Source organism: Hylobates moloch, unplaced genomic scaffold, assembly GCF_009828535.3.
Source record: "Hylobates moloch isolate HMO894 unplaced genomic scaffold, HMol_V3 SCAFFOLD_19, whole genome shotgun sequence".
NCBI classification, from domain to species: domain Eukaryota; kingdom Metazoa; phylum Chordata; class Mammalia; order Primates; family Hylobatidae; genus Hylobates; species Hylobates moloch.
The window spans coordinates 5,219,106-5,229,413 of NW_026652294.1; the positions used below are offsets into that span (position 1 = coordinate 5,219,106).

Here is a 10,308-nt window from a genome sequence, read left to right on the forward strand (position 1 = left end):
GTAGGGCAAACCTTGTAGGGTTTTGGGGAGGAGGGGTCCCTGAGCATGCAATGCTCGCTGACTGGCTTGTGTGGTTAGAGGTATCTGGATATAGTGGAAAAGTGCCGATCAGAAGTCAACGGAATGCATTCACTGAGGGCCTGCTGCGAACCAGCCACGGAGCCGGGCTCCTCACTAATGATTTTATGTAACACCCCACCTCAGCAGGTTGCCAGAGGTGCCCATTTTACAGATGAGGAAAGGTGCCTGAGGTCAGGGCAGTCAAGCCAGGATTCACCAGGCCAGGGAGCTGTTGCTCCCCCTGGAGGAGCAGAGATGCTCATCTTTCCTGCTGCTGGAGTCCTCGCCTGGCTCAGCACCTGCACAGGATGGAAGCCTACAGGGAGCAGCACAGAACCACCCTGCAGCCTCCTCCTCAAAGCAGGACCTCAAGCAAAGTGGGGGGTCGGCAGGCACACACACGCATGCATGCACACAAGCACATGCACACATGCGCAGATACGCACGCAGCCCTGGCACTGTCACCGCCCCATCCCTACTCCTAAGCCCACGCAGGGACTCCCTTCACACCTTCCTACGTCACCAAACAGCCAGAACCCAGAGGGGCTTTTGTTTCTGAAGAAATAACGTGTGACTTAAAATCATTGAGACTTATTTTGTGCTTTTAATGCCAACTGTGAAAAGAGCAGTAATTTCGCCGTGAGCATCTTTAATCTAAAAATACATGGCTAAAGGGAGAAAGGGATTAAACCTCCCTTCCTAATGTGTGCAAAGATCAGAGGAGGCCTTCCCTGGAGGGTGGTTTCTCCCGGTTCCCAGAACCTAGTCAGGAGTCTCCAGTTCCCCCACAGGCTGCAGAGAAACCTCAGGCGCAGTCGACCTCTCCGGCTCCGTCCTCCCCTGCAGTTCACCTGCACTGGTTCTCCTCCTGAGCCTGCCTTGTTCCGCTCTCGCCCCCAATGATCCCTTTGCCTGGCATGTCCTTCCCCATCCTCACAGCTCAAAGTCACCTGGGCGGCTTCTTGGAAGTCTCCTCCTTCCCTGCATTCCATCTGCCAGGGCTCCAGTGTCAAGTGGGAAGGGGTGTTGGAAACTCCATTGAGCAGCTCAAGGCCAGCACCTCTGACCCACCTCGTTCCTCGAAACAATGCCCCACAGAGAAGGCGCATGCTGAGCTGGGAGGGTCCAGGAGTCTTAGCCAAGGGGAGGTAAGCACCAGGACTCACCAAGGCAGCTGGTGAGAGGAGGCTAGAGCAGGTGGCAGGGTGCCTGAAGGGGAGGACCTGGGGACGGCTGGGCCAGCCCTGCCCACTGCAGGTGACTAATTCCGCCTTGTCCTACTTCACGCAGCCCCAGCCTCCTTTCCCAGGACCCACCATCATGTGGCTCCCTGTGGGATATTGCCATCCTCACCTACAGCCCATGTGGTCACCCTGGTGGTGCAATGGGTCAACAACAGTGGTCATGATAATCCCAGCTCTCCTCAGTGACTGCTCACTGGGGGGCACAGTCACGGGAAGTCAAGATGCTTGATTCCATTCTACAGAAGTGGAAGCAGAGACCAGGAGAGGCGATGACTTACTAGCATCACACAATGTGACCCCACCAGGCCAGGACCTGAGGGGCTTTACTCTGTCCACATTCCCCAGATCCCCACAGTGGCCACAGGCCCTGGCACCCTACTTCCAACATCAGCCGTCCAGAACAAATGGTCCATCTGGCTCAGCGGACAGTGCCAGGAAGGGCTGCACTGCACCATGAGGACTTGAGGCAACGCTGAGGCTAGACCTCGCCCTGGACACTCACCTCACCCAGATGAGCCTGACGAGAGGGGGAGGCCTGACCGGCCGGGAACCAAGAGGCCAGAGTGTCCTTATCGGTGACCATCATTCCTGCTAAGTCCAGGAATGGGGTACAACTACCCACCAAAGACTGTCAGGCCGAGGATGTGCCTGGGGTTCTGGTGCACCCCACCCTGAGGTCAAGCAAGACAGAAAAGGGCCTGCTCCTCTAGGGCAGCTGGCCTCCACCCCTCACCCTGTGGCATCAAGGGCAGGAGGAGGAGGGGGCTGCTCTGGGTCCATCAAAGGAAGGTGGGTGTCCACGGGTGGCTGCTGAAGAGGGACAGGGTGCGGTGGTGGCCCACCCAAGGCCACTAGCCTGGAATGAGACATACCACTCACTGCAGTGGAAGCACCTACTTTGCTTCTCCAGCAGCCCACGTACCTGGGGTTCAGATGAGATTGGGTGCATTTTGGGTGGTATAGCTGTAGACCCCCAGATTTCTCCCTAGCCTAGATGCTATGACTCCAGGGATGTCCCCTGCACCCCCAAATGACTTGGATCAAACTGCATCCAGACATTTCACCCGCGGCACCCTCCCCTTCCCAAGCCCAGTTCTGCTCCTTTCCGAGGTCAAAGAGCCAATTTCCAGAGGCAGGGCCCAGGCACATCCTTGCTGCCTCCCTCCTCCTCCTAGGCTGGTGCTCTCCCCCGGCTGGGAGGGTCATCCGTCTCCACCACCCCCAGGCTGCACACGTGTGGAGTCAGGGTCAGAACAGGCCCCATCATGCTGCTGCTAAAGCTGGGCTGGGGTCTCAGAGCCTGGCACAAGGAGAGGGTGGCTGGAGGCAGGGCCAGAACAGACTCACAAGTGTGCCCAGTCAGGACCAGTGGGATGGTAGAGGGATACTTCCGGGGGACCCTGAGCTGTTCAACTGCACCCCAAAATCTGATTAGAGAAGAATTGTCAATTTCAGCCACAGAAGTCTCTCTCCCACAAAATGAGACCTGTTTTCTCATGGGGTTCTACCCCATTCCTGGACTTAGCAGGAATGATGGTCACACTCTGGCCTCTTGGTTCCTGGCCTGCCAGGCCTCCCCCTCTCATCGGACTGGGGAGCAGAAGCAGACCCTGTGCGTCACTCAGGGCCCAGCTGGCAGGGAGCCTGGGCTGGCAGCCTGTGTGTGGCATCTGTCTCTACAATCCTAGTTTCTCCTCTCCTGACACGGCACCACCACGGGGCATGATAAGCTAGCCTGGAAGGAACTTACAGGAATGGGGAGCCACCACTACCTGTGGCTGAGCGCAGCAGCTTGGGCCCAGGGCCCCTGCAGGGCCAGGGCCCACCTGGGACAATCCTCAGTCCTGGGGTGCCCCCTCCTGGTTATTCTGGGAAATCATGCAAGTCAGACCTGGCCAGAGCAAGGATTCTGAAACCACTCTCCCACAGACACCATGACACAGAGGAAGAAACTGAGGCACAGTGGCCAGAACAAAGCAGGGGCCCAACACATACTGTCAAAAGAATGAAGGAATGCGCAAGCAGGTAAGTGAACTGTAGCAAGAAGACAACCAGCAATTGATCCTTTAAAGTATGACATAAAACCTACTAAACAGCCAGTATTTGTTGAGCACTAGCCACATGCCAGGCACCCTGCCAGGTGCAGAGGGTACCATGGTGAAAACGGCCTTCCAGTGTGGCCACTGATAGGAAACCATACCAATGGCCACCAGCATTCACTGGGAGCCAGCTAAGCCCTGCTCAGAGACTGTCCCAGCTAGGACACACAGGTGACATCCACGCTCCCACAGGTGATGGTACTGCCCAAGGTCACACGCTGGTAAGAACAGAGCCACTGAAATAGATGCCCTCGCCACCCCCCAGGCCCCCCACTTGGAGGCCCATGAAGGACACCACCTGGGGCACAGTCACACTCGCTAATCCAGAGGCCACAGCACTCAGTGTACCCCCAGAACAGATCTCCTGGGCATCCGCCACATTGTCTCCTTCTCTTCCTCCCTCTGCTCATTGTCCAACTGTCCCCTGCATAGCTAGTGTCCCAGGCCTCCCTTCTGGGCCCTTCACAGGTCATGAGCAGTACTCAGTAAACCCTGCGATGAAGGGCCCAGGCTCCCCACCCTGACCCTCACTGAGGATTCTGTTCGTGAGCTTGTCAGTACCACAGTCCCGTACTCCTAATGGCACACCCAGTGTTTGTGGACTGCAGAAAAAGACAAGAGGAGGAGATGGGGAAAAGCAAACTCGTACATTTTAGAAGAAAATATGGCAGAATATCTTCATGAGTCAGGGTAAAGAAAGATTTTCTTACATGGCACTCAAAAAAAAAACAAAGCCCAGAGGAAAAAAAAATCATGAAATTGACTACATTATTCAAATGAAAAACTGCTAAGGCTGGGAGCGGTGGCTCATGCCTGTAATCCCAGCACTTTGGGAGCCCGAGGTGTGAGGATCATGAAGTCAGGAGTTCAAGACCAGCTTGGCCAACATAGTGAAACCCCATCTCTACTAAAAATACAAAAATTAGCTGGGCATGGTGGCGCATGCCTGTAATCCCAGCTACTCGGGAGGCTGAGGCAGGAGAATCACTTGAACCTGGGAGGTGGAGTTTGCAGTGAGCTGAGATCATGCCACTGCAGTACAGCCTGGGTGACAGAGTGAGACTCCATCTCAGAAAAGAAGGAAGGAAGGAAGGAAGGAAGGAAGGAAGGGGAAGAAAGAGAAAGAGACAAAGAGAGAAAGAGAAAGAAAGAAAAAGAAAGAAAGGGAAAGAAAGGGAGAGAAAGAAAGAAAAAGAAAAATAGAAAGAAAGAAAGAAAGGGAGAGAAAGAAAGAAAGGGAGAAAAAGAAAGAAAGAAGAAAGAAAGAAAGAAGAAAGAAAGAGAAAGAAAGAAAGAGAAAAAGAAAGAAAGAAAGAAAGAAAGAAAGAAAGAAAGAAAGAAAGAAAGAAAGAAAGAAAGAAGGAAAGAAAGAAAGAAAGAAAGAAAGACTGCTGTACCAGTGAATCAACAAAGGCACAGTGAGAAGCCCAGAAAACAGCCTGGTTTGAAATGATATTTGCAATGTAGGTAACCGACAAAGGGTTGGAGTCCAGGATAAATTACACACTCCTTCAAATCAATCAGAAATGGAAAAACAACTCAGCAACAGAATGAACACACTCTCTCCAGAGGCACTGGGTAGGAGAGGAATCTGAGGAGGTGTCAGGCAGAGGGAAGATGTTTCCTCTCACCAGGACAGGGACAGTAAAGCCATATCACAGTGAAACACCATAGCACATCCATCAGGCTGGGATATGCCCCAGGCTCTCTGGAGGCCAGAGGCTGGGCTAGAAGCAGTTGCAATATCCAGCAACGCTGAAGGCAAACACACATTCTCCCTGGCCCAGCGATGCCCTCCCTGGCAGAGGCTCTAGGGGACTCTTCTTCCAGGGTACCAGGAAGCCCTGGGCAGCAACAGCCACGGCACAGTCCTTCTGCAGTACAGGAGTACAAACAACCAACAAGCCTGCCAGCCTGGGATGGGTGAGTGTATCGTGATACATTCAAACACTGGAACAGTGTGCAGTGATGGAAATGAATGAAATACAGCCAGTGGCGCAACATGGATTCATCTCAAAATTTCTATAAATCTCTAATGTTATTTAGGTTTTTTAAGGTTTTGGAAGTAGTAGAGGGATACATACAGCGAGATCCACTTACATAGTTTTAAAACATGCAAAGCAAGATTATATATAGTCCGTATGTAATTATATCTGTGGTAAAATATAAAGATATGCATTTTGGGGACATAGTCACCAGATTATTGGTGGCTCAAGGAAAGGCAGGAGGAAGAGTGCTCTGGGTGGGGGGAGGTTCACAGGGTGCTTGGACTGTACCTATGATTTCTTCAAATAAAAATTTCAAGCAAGTATAAAATATGGATGTAGAATGTAAAGATTTGGCAAAGCTGGCTGGTGGTATCCAATGTTCCTTATCACCATCTCTGTATTTCTCTGAATGCTTTAAATAGGTCACAATCATTGTAAGAGGACTGGTTGAGAGCAGCAAGTCCCCTCTCTCCACACTCCAAGAATGAGGGGACAAGACCTTCGCTTATTCCTCAGGTTCCTGCATGGTGAGCACAGGGCATTAATTTAGCTCAACCCAGCACTGGTCCCCTGTGGATCACCCTAATACCCCAGGAGCTCTCAACCCTGGGGCACACATGACTGTCATTCAAGGTGCATTTTCAGAAATATGTGTGCAGGGTCCCACCCCCAGAGACTGATCCTGGTGGCCTGGGAGAGGACCAGGGGCACGGTGGTGTTTTTAAAAAACCACAGGCCTAGCGTGCTCAACTCCCAGCCCAGATCAGCTGGAAGAAGATGTGCTTCAGGGGCCAAGCAACAATCCTAAACCCTCACGGGCTCCGCTCTGTTGGGCCTGCCTATCTGCACATGATCCCGTAGTCATTTCTCTCTGAGCCTTAACCCAGGGAATGCTCACACCTGGCCTTGAATGTTTGCACTCCGTCCTTGGGCAGGACGCTGAGCTATACACCAGGCCAACGTTTCCACTTCAACCTCATTTCTGGCCTCTGAGGCAGGTACTTTAGACATGGGAAATAACCTGTCCAGTGCACACAGGGAGTGAGGGGAAGGGCAGAGGGAATCCAGGTTCAACTGACTCCTGAGCTACAACATCTGTTTGTCCACCTTGAGCTAAGGTATCCCCTTCAAGGCCTCCTATCATGGCCCTTGAAATGATTCCCTCGTCTAAAAATACTCATTGCATCATGTGACCGGGCAGGTATCAATCTGCCATAAATCTTAACTCTTGAGCTGTGGTATTGGGTAGCTGTTACCCTGGACTCCCCATCTAGTCAGCAGGGCCAGTGGGACAGAAACTGTATGCAACATTGCCTTTGGGACAAGCCTTCTTTATCCCTTAAATGTGTGCTATGGCATTTCACAAAAGAAAACATTTACAGGACATCCCCTTTTAATCATCAGGGAAATATAAATTAAAACCAAAATGAGATACTACTACACACCCACCAAAATAGCTAAAATAAAAAGACATAAAAAATCTATGATTGATGAGGATGTAAATCACCTGGAACTCTCATATACTGCTAGTGGAAGTATAAATTGGTACAAATATTTTATTTATTTTTTTTTAGAGACAGGATCTTGCTACGTTGCTCAGGCTGGAGTGCAGTGGTTATTCATAGGTGCAGTCCCATTTCTGATCAGCACAGGAGTTTTGACCTGCTTTGTTTCTGATCTGGGCTGGTTCACCCCTCCTTAGGCAACCTGGTGGTCCCCCCATCTCAGGAGGTCACCATATTGATGCCAAACACTGTGGACACCCGACTGGCATAGGGCACTACAGCCTAGAACTCCTAGGCTCAAGCAATACACCTGCTTTAGCCTCTTGGGTAGCTGGGACATGGCATGTGCAGATGCAAATATTTTACAAAACCATTGGGTAGTACCTTCTAAAAGCTGAACGTAATCTTACCCAGGCCAGCCATTCTCTTCTTAAGTATGTTTCAAAATAAATGCATATACATGTCCATCAAAAGACATTTATAAGAGTGTTTACAGCCACTCTATTCTTGGTAGCCATAAGCTAGAAACAATTCAGATGTCCATTGGAATGGGTAAGTAAACTGTTGTATACTCACATAGTGTAAATACTCCAGCATAAACCAGCAAAAATCAGTAATACACCCCACATGTAAATCTCAGAAATAAAACGTTAAGCAAAAGTAGCTACAAGCAAGATATTCCAAGCTGGATGTTTCCATTTATGTAAAGTTTTAAAAGGGGCATCATCTATGGTCTTATAAATCGAAGATACCATTTATCATTGGTAAAGGTAATACCCAGTATGGGCATGTGGGAAGTTTCTGGAGAGGTGGTAAATACTCTACATGTCTTGACTGGGGTGGCAGTTACACCACATGTTCACTCAGAACAATTTGACCAAATGTTCGTTTAGGATTTGTGCTTTTCTTTTTTCTTTCTTTTTTTTTTTTTTTTTTTTTTTTTTTTTGTCTTAAGACAGAGTCTCGCACTGTCGTCTGGGCTAGAGTGCAATGGTGCAATCTTGGCCCACTGCAACCTCCGCCTCCTGGTTTCAAGCGATTCTTCTGCCTCAGCCTCCTGAGTAGCTGGGATTACAGGCGCATACCACCACGCCCAGCTAATTTTTGTATTTTTAGTAGAGACAGGGTTTCACCATATTGGCCAGGCTGCTGTCGAACTCCTGACCTCGTGATCTGCCTGCCTCGGCCTCCCAAAGTGCTGGGATTACAGGTGTGAGCCATCACACCCAGCGGATATGTGCTTTTCTAATATGTACGTTGTAATTTAATAAAAAGTTGACAATCTACACCCTGGTACATATGTGACCTGGAGAGGAGACCGACGGACAACTTGAGTGCCCGGCAGATCTGTGTGCAGGACGCGAGCCTACCTCTAGGCACCTGGACCAGCTGCATGTATGCCTTGTACAGGTTCCCCCGGCAGACTGGGCTGGGGTCATTCAGCAGGAAGGACAGGGCAAGGACGATGTCGTGCTCTAGAAAGGCGTATCTAGGGAAGGAAGGGTGGACAGTGACATAAGTGAGACCATGCCCTGAGAGGCTCAAATTAGAAGAGTCAGGGTCCCTGCTGGAGTCTGATCCATGCTATCTGGGGTAGACCACATTCCTCTGGCTTTGTGGGAGCAGACAAAGGCTACAGGTGCATGATCCATCTCACCTGAACCTCCAGGGGAGTGAGCTCAGCAGGCCCAGCCCACCTTGGCCCCTTGTTCTTCTGGTCTCCCTTGCCTCCACATCTATGTACACCAGTTATGCTTGTTGTTATCATTACATAAGCTCAGTAAATATTAGGCAAGCCAATTAGATGAGAAGAGGATTTTCTTTTTCAAATTTTCTTATGAGAAAAAGTTGAATGCTTTGGAAGGACTCAAAATTGAGCCCCCACCCCCAACCAAAAAAAAATGAGATGACTGGCTGGGCGCAGTGGCTCACACTTGTAATCCCAGCACCTTAGGAGACCTAGGCGGATAGATGACTTGAGGTCAGGAGTTCGAGACCAGCCTGGCCAACATGGCAAAACCCCATCTCTACTAGAAATATAAAAAATCAGCCAGGCTTGGTAGCACATGCCTGTAATCCCAGCTACTCAGAAGGCTGAGGCACAAGATCACTTGTGCCCAGGAAGCAGAGGTTGCAGTGAGCTGCGACTGCACCACTGCCCTCCAGCCTGGGTGACAGAATGAGACTGTCTCAAAAAAGACAAAAAAAGAGATGATTGTAAAAGACTCTAGATGGCTCACACCTAATCCCAGTGCTTTGGGAGACTAAGGTGGTAGAATCACTTGGGCCAGGAGTTCAAGACCAGCCTGGGCAACATGGTGAGACCCAGTCCCTACTAAAATGTTAAAAGTTAGCCAGGCATGGTGGTGTGTGCCTGTGTTCCCAGCTACTCAGTAGGCTAAGGTGGGAGGATCATTTGAGCCTAGGAGTTTAAGGCTGCAGTGAGCTAGGATCATGCCACTAAACTCCAGCATGGATGACAGAGCTAGACCTTGTCTCTTAAAAAATAAAAAGATTCTAGGCCAGGCGCAGTGGCTCACGCCTGTAATCCCAGAACTTTGGAAGGCCAAGGCGGGCGGATCACTAGGTCAGGAGATCGAGACCATCCTGGCTAACACAGTGAAACCCCATCTGTACTAAAAATACAAAAAAAAAAAAAAAAATTGGCCGGGTGTGGTGGCGGGCGCCTGTAGTCCAGCTACTCTGGAGGCTAAGGCGGGAGAATGGCATGAACCTGGGAGGCGGAGCTTGCAGTGAGCCAAGATCATGCAACTGCACTCCAGCCTGGGTGACAGAGCGAGACTCTGTCTCAAATAAGTAAATAAATAAATAAAAATAAATAAATAAAAAGAGTCTAGAAGGGTTTTGCATACAGGTTATTTCATTAATGTCTTTGAGTTCTTGCTCTATTTTAAAGAAACCAAAGCTGCAAATCAGATGATGTTATGAGTATGGTTTAAGCAAAAAAAAGTATGATAGGAAACACCAACCAGTGGTCTCATATCCAACAAAAAGCCTGGGTCCCACGTGGGGATTGGTGAATGCCTTATCATTTGTGTTTTGGGTTAAAATGAACCATTTAAAGGAAACCATTTCTTCAGTTCCTTGCTTTGTAATCATTTCTTTTGATTAACCAACTGACTGCTGGGCCTGAATGCATCTGAAAGAGGCCTTCTGAGGTCACGTCTCTGAGTGCTGGGTTCAGGAATGAATGAGAATGCATGTGCGAACCCCTCAGCCAAGTGCCCACAGGAAGTGCCCAACCAGCTGTGGTATTTATTATAAATAAAATAATAAATACCACTGCAGCATTTATTATAAGTAAATGCCACTTTTATTATATAATTATAATAAATATTTATTAATTATATATGGATATATTATATATATAATATATTAATATATATAATAT

At 49.4% G+C, this 10,308-nt stretch overlaps 1 protein-coding gene across 2 annotated transcripts in view; it reads right to left on the reverse strand.

The window, feature by feature from the left end:
- RSPH14 (radial spoke head 14 homolog) overlaps positions 1–10,308 on the reverse strand; it is an 86,987-nt gene that overhangs the window by 65,713 nt on the left and 10,966 nt on the right. For both annotated transcript variants that reach the window (XM_032139424.2, XM_058431360.1), the window contains exon 4: positions 8,267–8,385. In XM_032139424.2, coding sequence (XP_031995315.1) covers positions 8,267–8,385 — 119 coding nt within the window. The remainder of the gene's footprint in view (positions 1–8,266; positions 8,386–10,308) is intronic.